Source organism: Cyclopterus lumpus, chromosome 4 (genome assembly GCF_009769545.1).
Source record: "Cyclopterus lumpus isolate fCycLum1 chromosome 4, fCycLum1.pri, whole genome shotgun sequence".
Taxonomy (NCBI): domain Eukaryota; kingdom Metazoa; phylum Chordata; class Actinopteri; order Perciformes; family Cyclopteridae; genus Cyclopterus; species Cyclopterus lumpus.
In genome coordinates this window covers 4,433,129-4,448,872 of record NC_046969.1, presented here as the reverse complement: position 1 = coordinate 4,448,872, position 15,744 = coordinate 4,433,129, and the positions used below count along the sequence as shown (strand labels likewise).

At 42.3% G+C, this 15,744-nt stretch overlaps 1 protein-coding gene across 3 annotated transcripts in view; it reads left to right on the top strand.

Annotated features, from left to right (window-relative positions):
* st3gal3a (ST3 beta-galactoside alpha-2,3-sialyltransferase 3a) overlaps positions 1-14,153 on the top strand; it is a 30,637-nt gene extending 16,484 nt beyond the window's left edge. For 2 of the 3 annotated variants that reach the window (XM_034530675.1, XM_034530676.1), the window contains exons 10-12: positions 4,719-4,865; positions 5,225-5,371; positions 12,172-14,153. In XM_034530675.1, the coding sequence (XP_034386566.1) occupies positions 4,719-4,865; positions 5,225-5,371; positions 12,172-12,276 (399 nt within the window). In that variant the 3' untranslated portion in view covers positions 12,277-14,153. Of the gene's footprint in view, positions 1-1,581; positions 1,912-4,718; positions 4,866-5,224; positions 5,372-12,171 lie in introns of those variants that run through there. The other variant, XM_034530677.1, reaches the window with a different exon arrangement.
* Positions 14,154-15,744: the final 1,591 nt, after the last annotated feature.

Genomic DNA, 15,744 nt, shown 5'->3' with positions numbered 1-15,744 from the left:
ATGTAGGACCTGGCGAGTAGCCAAGAATCTTGGCCGCCGCGCATGCACAGGCGTAACCTGTTAACGGCGTAACGTAAACATTTCCGTAAAGGTACAGGCATGTATTTATTGTAATATTATAATGAATTTATTAATGACTTAGTTTTATGTCTGTGTGCTCTGTATTTTTGTAATATGTGAAGTTCTCAATGAAGGTCTTTCTGCATGTCCCCCTGCGCCCCACCTGTAGCACCCCTCATTGGGGGAGCGCAGCTGAGAACACTTCCGCTGTGTAAGAACACATTTTCAGGCGTTCATGAATAAGGCGATCAGAGATCTTTTCTGACGTTGATCTTCCGAAGTCCGTAAGAAAACATTTCAGAAGACACTTCAGAACATGTTTGAGAATGAGGAACAATGCGTTTCTGAATTTATTTTTATTTTATTTTGGAGAGCGACAGGGAACGTCTCCGAGATCGACCGATGGGTTGGCGACCACTGGTTTAGTATTAAATTAAGCTCTTCTCTGGTGATTGGCGTATCGTTGACGGAGCCTTTATCACCACCTACAGGCCCGACGAGCCTTTGGAGACGTTGTTGCCTTCTGGTGTGCACGGGGATATTTTGTCAAACGAAGGTTGTTTGGACAGAATTGGATTTTAAAACGAAGAGGAAAATATCCGTTTAAAAGAAATACTCAAATCTGTATTTGTGTAGACAAAGGTCTTGTGTAAGTGTGTGCAACGCTCTACCATGTAGCAATAAACAGTGCCTTGAGTTGAATGTTGTGAGCCGCAGGGAGCGACTCTTTTCAGAAGGATTGTGTCCAGCCAGTGTGGGTGGACCTCAATAATACAACATGACAGCTCTCCTGTTGTCTGTACAAGACAATAGCACAGTAAGCCATGTGGAGGCTGCTCAATGTTAGTGCTAAACACAAATTACAATTTTCCACATCTTCACTGAGCCGCTGGTTTGACTTATCTATATCTATATCTTATCTATATGTTTATATACCCAGTGTTTTCTCTTCTGTACACTTAATTTATTCCCCACCTCTAACCACTTACACTGAACTGCTATGCCTACATTATTACCAACTACTATGAGTGAGAATGTAACACATTGCTGCAGGCCGAGTCACAACATACCGGCTTTGCACTGCTTATCCTCTCCACAAACGGGGGTCAAATGCTCATAGAGGTGGACATAGATCCAAAAGGAAGTAATGGCTAATGCTTTGATCAGCTGGTCGTTTTCCTGCAGAAGACTCACACTTTTGGTCTTGTTTAAGCTACACACATACACAGTCTACCTGTGTTTACAGAGTGGGTTTTATCATTAAGCTTTCCACATATTGAGCTCTGGAGAGAGGAGAAAAGGAGGTGTACACACATCTTTCTGTTTTTCCATCGGTTTACCAGCAAAAATACATTGTTAAAAAACAGATTTGGGAACGTACTTCAGGTATACCTTATATATCTTATTCCATTGCTTAATTTTGACTGATGCACTTTTTAGAGAAGTGGTGGGAACTACGGTTTGCCCATTGCTGAACATCAGAATCCCCCCGGCGTCTAATGCACGCCTCTTCGACTCCAGCCAGAGATCGGAGAGTGGGGAGAAGGAGGCTTCATCAGAAAGCAGCTGGAGGGCAGAGAAGCCAGCCAGGGCTCCTATCACCGGGCTGGTCCTGGACCTGGATCACGTGTGTACGCTGTTGCAACTGTATTGCTGCATCCCTTCCCCTCAGTTGTCACAGTGGGTTTTTCACACACTGCTTCGTCTAATCATCTCTGGGGCCTGAGGCCTGTTTTTTTTACAGCCTATCTTTTGATTTATACACATGCATTTAAACATGGTTGTAAAAACCCACACACTTGAAACATTTCATTGCCGAGCAGCCAGAAGATAAAGAACATTGCTCATTAAATACTGCTTTCTTCGTGCATATAAATTAATTTAATCAAACGGTTAGTTATTTGTGGTACCCTCTGCAATGTTCCCACAATCAGGAATCAGGAAACCTATGTGAATGCATGTTATAGTAGTGATAGTTTAGATTGTGTAGAGTAGATATTGTGTCGCTGTATCCAAAAGGGACTTAATACTGCTTGCAGAATTGCAAGTCTGTCAAAGAAGAGAAAATCCAAAGCTCTCTTCTTTTTTTTAAACATCTTTTTCCAGGCACTTTTTGTTGTGCAATTGAGTTTGTATGATTCATCAAGACAAAGCTACAAAGACACACAAAAGACAGTGGTTAGGTCAGAGGGGCAATGAGATGTTGCCTTCAGGAGGCTTGGATAAGCAGGCCTTTCACCACCACGTCCAACATACATACAGAGCATACTGAAGTCTTCAGACTCCTGTAATCCACCATGACCCTGGTTGGTAGCATTGGCAGAATGGTTCTCTGTTGGCAGTGTAAAGGCAGTACAAGTGTACTGACTGACTTAGTTGGCAGTCCTTTAACTACAAGGTTCGATCCCCGGCTCCTCCTGAACCTCAAGTTGCTCGCGGGGCGCTTTACATCAGCTCACTGCTCCCAAATGCTGAAGATAGGTTCCACGTCGAGGTCAAATTACATGTATGTACCTGTATGTATATGGAAATTTAAACAGTTGAATAAAACAGCAATGTCGTTAAAGCACTTTGAAGCAAATGAGACCAGCTTCATTTACAACAACTCTTCAGGGTGGGGGGATCAAGTTCCCTCCCCAGAGCAGGGGAGTGCAGACAGTACACCAGTTAATGGACACACACACACACACACACACAAACACACACATACATGCTGACAGGTTGTGAATAAACACTGATTGCAATAAGATAAGGAAAGTGTAAAATCAGACACAAAGCTGGCATTGTGCTCTTTGAGCTGACTGCTAACATTAGTATGCTAATATACTCACAATGACAGTGTTAACATACTGATGTTTAGTAGGTAATATTTAGCAGCTCAGTGCGTATGGACTTTGCTTGGCAGAACAACTAGTGTGGCTGCAGACAAATGACATACTAAACTTCCCAGTTTGCAAAGTACAGTGTAAATGCCTTGTGCAGTCCCAACGAGTTACTTCTTTGATGAAGTCCCTGTGGAAAGGGCGATAAATGATCAATTCCAATGGTCCATTTAGAATCAAATAGACCATAAAGCAGGGTATTCTGTAGTTCTGTGTTTTCATCTTATAACTTTAACCCTTTCGCAGTGTGTTTCCCCTTCATGAAAGTTAATTTGTAACATTTTGCTTGCCTACAAATGTCTTATTCAGCGATCAATTGTACTTTGCTACTCCCTCTTGTGTCACTTCTGGTTGCGAAATAAACAAGATGTCGACTGCCATAAACCAAGATGAAAGAAATGCTGATCTAGAGCCTTCAAAACCGCAGTCCATAAACCAATGTTTGACGTCACGGTGACTGCCTTCGGTGTTGGGTTCCCCGCTCGAATAGAAGAGCAAAAGGGTCTCAGTCTAACCGGATTACCTCCTGATCCGCCAGCCTAACAGGGCAACATCACTATGCTAGTAAGCTAATAGCTCATGTCACTGCTGTTAGGTTTCTCCCTCCTCTTCACTCCAGCATACCTGATCCAACTGAGAGGCAGGTATCCCAGTAACTGTTCATAAATAGACATCAGGACTGGTAATCAGGGTAATGGCCCCTGGTATTCTGATACAGGGTCTTCCTTCTCTGACTGGCTTTGTTTGCTCCGCTTGTTTTTCATCAATGTTTTAATGGCGCTGACCTCTCCCCCGAGGCCTCAGCTCAGGCTATTGCTTTATTTTCCACCCCTGTACACTTTGCATACCATCCTGCCAGGCATTGGTAGGATATTATTAATATTAATTCAACACATATGATGACTGATATATCTGTCAATAATTATGTAGTTTGTTACATTGAAGAGTTTTGTACATTGTAACAGCAGGAAATAAAATAAGGAGAGAGAAACAAAGTTAACTCAAGAATTGTAAATCTTTTTTAAATGACATGATCAATTAGTAGTAGTGATCCGTGATGGATAAAAGGGGCCAGGCCAATATGTTGGTGATATTACTTCATATATTGGTATCCGCACAACAATAAATGTCAGTACAGAAATGCTAACAACATGATTGAATTCACTGTGTCTCTAAAATGTCCCACTCATCATGATATATTATCAGTTTTTAATAGCAAACATGTTAGCAAACAGTTCCCTATTTACACATAACAACAAGCCCAATATTTAATCTGCTTTTTGTTCTATTTTTGGTCTCCACCAACTTCTAAAATATATGTCTTGTTTAGCTGCTAAATGCTTCACAACATTAAGCAGCTAGTCCCTCACTGGAACAGCATACATTCCCAATGTGTCTGCTGTGCAGGTAGTGGGCTTATAAAGCTTTCACACTAAAAACAGTAGTTTCCACCAACTTGCTGTTGGTGGAAACTACGTTCATGAGAACTGTGAGACCCAACAAATCTGAAGTTAGTAAGTAAGAATAGTATTGAAATCTGATGGTTTTCTTGACAAGCCCACACGTTTCTATTTTACTCTATTATTTCAATTGTTATTTATCTGATTTATTTGTCTATTTTTAACTTTTCTAAAGCAATATGCTGTTTCAATATGCCCGATAAATCTATTGGAAATGACTTTCACATTTCTTTAGATGTTGTATTCTTTTGAACAGCGGTACAGCTGAATTTGTACAGTATGCGGGTCACACTAATTTCCTCACTCTGTGTCTCAGCGCAGCACTGATGGGTTCTGGAAGTCGGTGGCCAGGTACGTTCCAAGGGACCCCGGCGACATGCGCATCCTGAACCCCTACTTCATCCAGGAGGCCTCCTTCAAGCTCATTGGCCTACCTCACAACAAGGGACAGATGGGCAGAGGGGTGAGAGACCTCTTGACAGTCACTTTCCATTCAGGTCTCAGGTTGAGAAGTAGCAGCAACAGCGTGAGCCGTTTTACACACGGCGACGAGCTAATGGTCAGGAGCCTCTGGTTGCCGACTGTCTGTCTGTTTGCATTACCGAGGCCTCTGTTAACACACAGCAGATGCTTCAGAGGGCCAAGCAGTCTGAAAACAACATGTTACCATTAGGCTGTTATAAATAGTACCTTTCTGCAGATTTCACATCTGTAAGATCTCCACACAATAACAGTTTAAATAACGCCGGTCACTACATACTCCACATGTTCTGTGATACAAGTCATGGCTCCCTTTGAAACACATTATGTCTTTTTTTTCAGAATATTCCGACCCTGGGGGCGGTCGCCATAACAATGGCCCTTCATAACTGTGATGAAGTAGCGGTGGCTGGATTCGGCTACAACATGAGCACCCCCCACGCCCCTCTGCACTACTATGAGAAGATCAGAATGGCGGCTATCAAAGAGGTAATTGGTGGTGTCTCTGTGAAGGGTCCATTTGTCCCAATCAATTCCAATTGTCTAATTCTCAGTACATGTGTGAGTCTTGTGTGCGAGGATTCTCTTTGCCCCTTTTTACGGTGATCGCATTCTTGGTTGCCTCTCACAGAACTTTAACCACATATCAGTCTTCACGTTGAAGATTCTGCCTCATCAGATTGCCCAGATGGGACACAACAAATGTCATAACCCAGTTTCAAATCCTTTGAGTTGGATCGGTTTGGGGAATACGGTACTTTAGAATACGCATAGATGAAATCAAGCATTCTGATTGGTTGAGAGTGAGTCACGGGTTGTACTGTATTGAGCCATAATGTCCTGTTTATATTTACCTGAGCGTTCCATATCAGTGCAAACTCAAAATAACAGGTAGATTTTATGCAACCTTTAGTTGTCACAAACAATATGTATATTCATACAGTAGTCCTGTCAATTTTTCAGTTGTATGTCTTGGTACACATGATATTCAGGTACAGTGTACAACACATAAAGAACAACAAACATAAAATGGTGCTCATTCCAAGAAAGAAAAGAAGAGGGGAAATAAGGATAATGAAAAGAGTGCATAAAAAAATAAATAAATTAAATACAAATAATACAAATAAAATAAAATAAATAATTTGAATAATAATTGTCCACTCCTGAGTGTATGTGCTATATATGCTTTTCGTAGGGGATTGTGTATGATGTGTGTGTGCACAGAGACAGTTAACGAGAGCAGTTCAACCAGAGGGCCGAGCAACATACAGTAATAACAATCATTGTAGTAACAATGCTGCGACAGGACCCCATCGTTTGGTAAAGATCGGCTTCTGGAGTCTTAATGAATATGTGATTCGCTCCATTTGATAGATGTCCCATACTTTTTGGATCCATAAGTCGTATGTTGGGGGATCCGGTTTTAACCATCTGATGTTTATACCCTTCAATGCTGCTGTGAGTAATATGTTTAGGACTAGATAATGAAACCAATAGGGATGGGGTAGAAGAGGGTATTTAAGAAAAATGGATGATGAGCTTGTTGTTCTTATAAACAATGTAGGATCCCCAGGGAACAGTGGGATCAGAACAAGGGGAACGCAACAGTCTTAACTGCTGTTAACTAACATTAGCAGCAGTCCGGTGGGACCTAGTCCCTTAGCCACTAAGGGCAAGCAGCAACGGTGCACAGTCGAGATAGAATTGACTATGCTATGGGTGTGCTAAGATAAGGAATAGAGAAAGTAAGAAGAAAAAGAAAAGTCGACACAGAAAAGGACAGTGTCGAGTAATGGCCATTCAGGCCCCTGCAGTTCTTGGCATACATGTGTAAAGTCAAACAGCTCCTTGTGGTGCAGTAGTGTTTGGTTGCACACAGAGCTAAAGGCGTACCAGTATTCTCCTCTCAGGGAAGCTGCCAGTGAGCAAGTAAAGTAGAATGATACAAACAATATGAATAGAAATAACGGGCACATTATAAGGGCTTGTTTCCTTGTAATGGAGACGGGTACTGTATTTTCCGCACTATAAGGCGCACTTAAAAGCCTTTAATTTTCTCAAAAAACGACAGTGCGCCTTATTATCCGGAGCGCTTTTTTAATGAATTAATTCTGGTTGTGCTTACTGACCCTCGAAGCGATTTTATGTGGTACACGGCGCTCTGTCAAAATGTTTTAGTACGACTTTGGTAAACTACAAAGCCGCACCGCTTGCAGCATTATGGTGCGTTCACACCAAACGGCTTTATAACTCGCGTCAGTTTATTCGCCAATCAAGTTGTGTTCATTTGTGTCTTTCGCAACAAGTTGCGAAAAGGGGGCGTGGCTTATCTCTGTGGCTTGTCTTGGTAAAAACAGTTATAATTTCCTCCATCCACCACGGTCGAAATAACCACTAGTTCTGCTTTATACTTGTTGTGGACATCCCATAAACGTCAGAACATCTAACGCCCTGGTCATCTAACGCCCTGGTGTTTGGGTTCATAACATCACCCGTAGGCTCACACAGCTCGGGGAGTTTCACCGACTCCGTCTCGATAACTTCCGCTTCCAGCGCTACCAGAGCAGCAGCCCAACGGGCGGAGCATCTCAACGCTGACTGGCTGGCGAGTTGCGAAACTTTTGCAACTTGCGTTGGAAGTTGAAATATTTCAACTCTGGCGAAATTTCGCGAAACGCGTCTATCGCAACGTCCGGCGAATTTCAACCAAACGCGTCTGTGCGTTGACTTTACATGGGATCCAGACGCGCGAAAGATTCGCAACGCGTTTGGTGTGAACGCCCCTTTTACGGCTACCGTAGTCAGGAGCGTCGCGGATTAATACATACTGTGCTTCGCCATAATATTATTATTATTATGGATAAGGACCCCAAAATGGCACCTGTCAAGAGACACGCTTACGACGCGGACTTCAAACTCACGCAGTAGAACATGGGAATAGAGCAGCTGAGAGAGAATTCAACATTAAATGAATCATTGGTACGGAAGTGGAGGAAGCAAGAAGATGACCTGCGCCAAGTAAAGAAGACCACACAGAGTTACGCTAACGTTTTGATTTTTTTTACGTGTTACAACTGAACAAGTTTAGGAGTTATTGTGAATACGCTCATTAACATTTGAACAATGTTGAGAGTTATTGTGAACACGTTTAATAAAGTTTGACTGACTGACTGTTTTGTTTCGCTTAATGCGCCTTATAGTCGGGTGCGCTTTATATATGAAAAAAGATCGAAAATAGACCATTCATTGACAGTGCGCCTTATAATCCAGTGCGCCCTATAGTGCGGAAAATACGGTATATACAAAAATATTAACTATGAGACACATTTTTCCTTTTCTCTTCTCAGGTGTGATTCGAGTAATGTTTTGAAAATATATATATTTGAATAAAAAATAAAGTAGAAAATAATTATGGGAATGTATGTGAAATTGCAGAACTCACTGGTCAGTCCTCACTGTAATTAACAGTACTGATAGGGATACATTTAGTCTGCAGCCTCAGTAGATGGGATGACTTTCTTCCGGACATAGAAACTCCTCGTCTTCGTTGTTATGCGAAATCCGGAGTCTGGCTGGGTATAGTAGACCGTAAGCGGACTCCTTTCCTTCCTCGTAGGGTCCTCCGTATGTCTGTGAACGCGGCTCTGGCTTTAGCAACGCTGGGTGTGTAGTCTGGGAAGATAGCGATCCGGTTCCCGTTGTAGACTAGCAGGGCTCTTTCTCGGGCTCTCCTTAGGATCTCTGTGGCATCTCCGTCATTGTGTACTTTAGCGATGATCACTCGTGGTTTCTCCCGGTCTCCTGGTTTCCTGGTGGCGGCTGTGCGGTGCGATGTCCCGGTCCAGCTGCAGGACTTCTTTAATAACTTTGGCAACTGTTTTAGGGGAGCTGGAGTCAGGTTGTTCTTGAATGCCGGCTATTCGTATATTACACCGTCTCATTCTCCCCTCCATATCCTCGCATCGGTCTGGTGTCTTCTTGTGCGGCACCTCGTCGGACCATGTTGATAAGCCGCCCTTCACGTCTTGTATGTCGGCTTTCATGTGGTCTACTTCTGTTTGGATAGTGGTCGTGTTTTTAGCAATTTCGGACCGCACCGCTTGTAATTCAGACTTGAGTGAATTGAAATCTTCCGCTAGCGCACTTTTGAGTTCCTCCCTTATAATTTTGGAAATCTCTCCCTTCAGGGACGACAAGATGTCCGCTTTGATCCGTTCGGTCATACCTGGGCTTTCACTGCGGGTGGGAGAGGGTTGGTCCAGGTCACCTGGTGGGATCTGCCTCGTGGTTCTTGTAGGCCGTGATGAGCTACCGCCGGATTCATATTTGTATTTTTTAAGCTTTTCCGCCATTCAAAAATGATGTAGCTTGTATAAGCCAGCTGTTAGCCTCTTTGTGATGTCCTCGGTGAGCTTTGAGGCTGGTATTCTTGAAATATTAGCTGTTTTTATTTAAAATATTATTGTCAGTTCTGCAGGAGCACTGAAATTAGCTTCTTACTCCATATCTTGCTCACTAGCGCCCCCCGTTAGTTGTCATTTTAAGCAATCACTGCCTACGCAGCACCTTGGTGCAAACTCTCTCTAATGCTGGAAGCAAGATAAATCATGTCAGTGAGTTGACATCAATCCCAAAGCTCCCTTTAAACTCTCTCGTAACTTTAGTTTAAACAGCATAGGCTATTTAGGTTACATTATTAACCTAACGTTGTTATACCCAGTGCCTACGAAGCATTTATGATTGATTTAGAATATTTAGGCCTAATGGTTAAATTAAATATTATTTTATTGAAAGTGTCCAATTGTTATTTGTGTTATTTTAATGGCAACTTTTATAAAATGAGCAATGTGAATGAATGAGATTCTATACAACCAGAGGAGTCACTCCCTGGTGGTCAATAGAGAGAATGCAGCTTTAATATATGAAGCATATACTTTTTATACAACCAGAAGAGTCGCCCCTGGTGGTCAGTATAGAGAATGCAGCTTTAACACATTAAGCATAGACTTCTATACAATCAGAGGAGTCGCCCCCTGGTGGTCTGTAGAGAGAATGCAGGTTTAAGACACTTCTGAATTGGCTTCACTTCAGAACAGGTGGTTGTCAAGTCAATTTCAATGGAAGCCAGTGACATGAATCTACAAATAGCAATGTCAAAAACTGCAGCGTCCCCCAATCATATGGTTTTGTTTCACCCTGTTCCATTTCATATGTAAAAAAAATAAAAGGCTGTTAGCCAGTTCCCGATGCCACGACACAACAAACGTCAACGAGAGCCAGAACAACACTAACAATGTCTGTCCCTTTTGTCACTGGTAGTGCAAACACAGCATGAGGCGGTCAACTTTGTCTTGTTCCACTATACATTTTTGACGCAATAGTAGCCTAAATTTCTAAAGGACTATTAGTTCAGCTTGATGATTAATCCCCTCCGGCCACTATTTCCTGCACGTTTTACTCTTAATGGATTTCTTCCTCCCACACAATATCACGAACCTCTAAATGTGTTAGCATTCTGACCGACCTGTCGACCAACATCTATTTGTTAGTTTTCGAAAGGTTTACGCTGAACTATGAACAGTTGAAATGCCTCTCAGGAGGGATTTACCCAGCATGCAGCGTAGTGGCCATGGATTGTGTATGAAATCTCAAGTGCAGCAACGTTGCAGGTTGCCAGTTTTTGAGAGGCGCCCTACATACAGAGTCTGAGCTCCCGCTCGATCCACTTCAGCGCCTCACAGTCCCTGGCCTGCTCATAAATCACTCTTAGCCCAGGTTACTGAGACCGACATGCAATCCCCTTCATCCTATTTTCACCGTCTGCCACGGACTTGTGTTTCAGCTCCAAGAGGCACAGAGCTGCTTGGCACCTGAACCCTGGCATGTATAATCGAGACGGGAGAGAATGTCGCTCATTTCTACGGTCCTCCATTAGCCCACATGGACCGATCCAACCAAGACACCAACGCCACGATGTTTATGATCTTTTATCTGAGCGTTGGTCAATTAAATGAGACAATTTGCAAGAGCCACAATTTTAATTATGACTTAAATAATTAACACTTTGCCAAAGAAGAAAAAGATCGTCATCAGCAACCAAACAGACTTTGTCAGTTGCACGGCTTAGTTTTCAGGTTGAATTTTGTTCTAAAGGTCTCATTTGAGTGGATAAAAAAGGGACAGTAGCTTGGCTATTTCAAAACGGACGTCCCGTGTCGTGCTAGGGAGAATCTCCCTGACCAATCATTGGTCTGCAGTCTTTTAACTCCACCTTCTAGTATCGGCTAAGCTCAGTTTGGAACCTATCGAAAAAGCACCAGGTACCATCCACAACTTTTGCTCATGGAAACACAAAAAAACAACCTTTCTAATGTGTGATGAACTGACACCAAGCAGGCACCTAAGTACATTCTTTAAATAAGTTTCCCTGCTAGATTACTATTGTATCGGCTGTATTAGGTCTACTAGATTGTTAGTCTGTACTGTCTTTTCCTATCTGAACTGTTTGATTAAAGGGAAACGTTACTTTTGTCTTGAGCTCAGTCTAGTTTCTATTGCTGGACATTCCACTAACGAACTGGGGGTGGGGTCGACACAGCTGTAGCTAATCGTTGTCAACTCGGGTGTAAAACCAGGTAGGGTTTTTAGTGTCAGCTTCAGTGTCAGTGAATATTGTTGTATGAAGACTCAGAAGATAAAGACATAGAAGTCTTTCGTTGGAGTCAAGACTTGGAGGATAAAGACATAGGAGTCTTTTGTTGGAGATTTTGGGGGTGGCAGAGTATAATATTGCTCTGTGAATATATGTTTCCCTTCCATACCTGTGCGTATATCTACTCGTAGATACTATAGGCCTCAGACTCGTTCACACATTTACAGCAATAAAAAGCACTTTAGTAGCACTTACTTATAGCACTTTGTAGTTTGGCTTTCTTCAAGAAATTGTACTTTCTTGATTCTTGTCTGAGCTTGTACTCTCGTGGTTGAATGCACTTATTGTAAGTCGCTTTGGAAGGGTCAGCTAAATTAAATGTAATGTAATGTAATGTTAGTTTTAGGTCAGTTTGCCTTAAGTAAAGGTAAAAAAAAAAAATCCAAAGCCTTAGGCAGACAGATCAACCAACCAGCATCACCATCCCAAGCCCCGCCAGAAAACTTTGTTTGATGATATTCCACCAGTACTATGCTTAGTTTGCTGAAAAAAGAATTTCATGTTCAAAGTGAGAAATATAGAAACCTAAATAAATCCCCGATCTTCCTGTCCTTGTGTTTCTCTGTCTCCTCTGTAGTCCTGGACCCACAACATATCTAGAGAGAAGGAGTTCCTGCTGAAGCTGGTGAAGGCTGGAGTCATCCAGGACTTGACCAACGGGATCTGCAGTGCAGGATGCTGATGGTCCTCGCTCAGCATCACGATGGATGGATGCAGCACTGTGCTCACCTTCCACCTGCTCCAGCGCCTGAGAAAGAGAAACTCAAGGCTCTGTAGGCCGTGTTCCCAGCAGAGAGCAGCAGCTGGTCAGTGCTGAGAGACTGTGTTTAAATGAGGCTCATTGACTACAACACATTGCCCCAGTGTTGTATATTAACATATTGTAAGCAATTGGCCTCTGTATTTAGCTTGTCCTAGTTGCAGGTTTATGTATATTTACATGGATTTGGTGCCCTGGCTCAAAGGGGTAAGTCCCCAGTGATGGGGTCCAGGCTGCCCTCCTACTAGAACGACTGCAGGATGAAGATGTTGGGTTTAAGTATTGAGCCTGTGCCAAGTTTACCTCGACAAGTGTCCTTCTGCTCACACCTCTGAATGTAATCTGCATCAAACGTATAGTCTCATTTTAAAACGTTTTTTTTAATGTCTTCCAGTTTCTGCGTTAAACAGGGTGCACGACACCAGACACCCGTGGGTAGACCCACACTATATCTGAGCAACATGGCAATAACCAGAGCTCGTCAGTCAGTATGAAGCAAGAAGGCTGGAGAATGCATGAACACCGTTTTGCATGAACACATATTTATTGGCTTCACTAATGTTTATGATAAGATGCATTTAATTTGCTACTGACTTTGTCCTAACATATACTGTCGCTCTAAAGTGTGGAATAAGCTGGTAAATTGATGTTGTTGTTCTGTCCTTCAATAATAACTAGTATAACGGATAAGCACGGTATAATTTAGACACTAAATGTATAATTTACATTTAAAGTAGCTTTGGCCCCAAAAGATAAAGGACGAAGGGATTAAGCTTCCATTTAGTCCACGTCCCCCCTGTTTTGCATGACAGGAAGATTTGTTGGAACCTGGATCGTAATGCTTTTTCCAGGACAGAAAAGGAAAGTGTCACCTTTTGATCATTATTGAAACACAATACTGCAATTGGGCTCTTTGGGTGAATATTGAATTTGTTTGTTGTTCTTTGGACATTTTTTGGTGCCCTGGTAAGAATGTGTACTGGATCGCATCTCGGCCGAAAATGATCTGCTTGCATGACTGATATGTGAATCATATCACAACCTATCACATAGGTTAGCTGGATTTGGTTGTGGGGGATTTGACACGTCTGGAATTTTCCAATTCTTCAACGTTCACACAGAATTACTTTTCAGCTGTTGCCATAGCAACACGTTGTGACACGGTCAAGGTGAACCCCAAACATGAAGTCAGTTTGAGATACAAATGACTTATCATTATGGTCATCAATTCAGATTTTATATAAAATTCTTAGGCTGTGTTGGGACAGCATTTATATAGCGCTTTTCTAGTCATTATGACCCCTCAAAGTCACCTATGGTGTCCCCCAGGGTTCAGCACTTGGTTCCCTTCTCGTCATCCTCCACACGCTACCACATGGACAGATCCTCCACCTCTATTGCCTTCAGTTGCACTGTTATGCTGATGAGAACTTTACCTCTCCTCCAAGACCATCACTGCTGCCCCATGTCAAGCGCATTACCAAAACGGCCTTTCTCCACCTTCGTAACGTAACAAGGCTCTCAACAAACTGTCTTCCCCCGACCTCTCTGACCTCTTCCATCAGCACGTTCCCTCCCCATGCCTCAGGGACGTTGATTTCAACCTCCTGCAACCTTTGAGGACCGAGCGCCAAACCTGGTGTGACGGGGTGTTTACAGTGGACGCCTCCCTCTCTGGGACATTTTACAAAACCACATAAAAAATGCCATTGCATCGTCGACAATCAAAGAGGTCCTCATTCTAATCTTAGCTTCATTTAATCTTTTTCTTTTGTCTGTATTAAAACATGTACTGCTTATGACTTTGAAGTTTTTGAAAAGCGCTATATAAACCTGCCACAAGCCAGCATGTATTCCATGACGGCTGCAGGGATCCTACCATCCAAAAATGACTTCAGGTGCGCCGAATGACGATTTGGCGTTGATGTGGCCTGAGCAGTGTGGCTTCAAACTCAGTGTAATCCTTCGCTCTTGTAATCAATGCCCAACACCAAAACATTCACCACGGCCTGGCCCAGGGCTGCTTTCTCAGGCCCCCAGACATCAGTCACAGTCAGTGTTACTATCAGACATGAGCTTTATGAATCTATCACTTTATTTACTCAAATCAATATCTGTTTGTGTTGCCTTCATATTATTCACTCTGGCAAAGTTTGTGGTCACCTCGCTGTAGGGACTTGATGCTGGTCAGATGCTCAAGCCAAAGTAATATATTTATTGTAGGCTGTGCAAAAGAACGTGTTAAAGAATAAAGATATAAGTGATGCTGTATTCTTAAACGTCTGTCGTTTTCTTTTTTAACAAGTGGCATAAGAATCGTTCAAAGTGTAAGATCATGTTTTTGAGAAAAAGGACAACCGGAGACATTCAAAAGTCATTTTATAAATGTGTTAATCAACATATAAATGTGTGCTGGCAGTAACAGCCCAGTAGATAGTGTTCAAATACCAACACCCAGTCATGTGACACAAGGGCAACAGCTCAACTAAAGTGTCTTCTTCTTCTCTTCCTCTAGTAATCTTATGTGATGGATATATCTTTGTTTCCTTTAGTCCTGCATGACATTCAACGTATCCTATAGTTTGCAGATGGGTGTTTTTCTGGTGTCTGGGTTGGCGTTCCACAGCCAGCAAGATGAGGATGTGTGTGGTGTTGGACGATGCAGGGAGCTCCAGTCCCAGTATCCAGCTGCTGTTTCATGAGCAGATGTTTATGAGAGAATGGAGGTAAACACGAAGGCTTCGGTGAGTCACTGTGTGTTGAGGCGAGTAAAGTCAGTCATCTCACACTTAGTGAAGACAAACAAGCTAAGTGAAACCACTTGTCGTCACATTAGTCTTTGTCATCACAGAGTGCCCCTGGATGTCATAGAGGAATACTATGTTCTCAAAAGCCTCTAATTTTTCTCAAAGAAACATCTCATTAGCATAGTAATTATAGAAAAATCTTTAAAACAAAGAATTAGGTCCAAATCCTTTCTGGTAAAGACATTATATATATATAATGTGTATATATATATTCAACTCTTTCATTTCCTCTGGCTTTTTATTTGAGTCTTTTTACCCGGACCTCCCACAATGTGCTAACAGTGACTCAGTTCACCCTGTAGTGAGTCATCACATATTTCACTTTAGACAGATCTTTGAGGTACAAAATTCTCTAAAGCTTTCGAGTACAATTAAATCAAATCGTCCTGACATCTTGGAATCCTTGTTCTTTAGTTTCAAATAAAATGATAATAATAATAATATTAATAATAGGCGGCCAGTATTTCGCGCCACTCTGCAGCTCTTATCATTGATCGGTCTGCTGCCAGACTGATTTTTGTGAATTTTTTATCTGGCAAAACCGGGAATATTTACTAAGCCCATCACAAATTTCTGTCAGGTG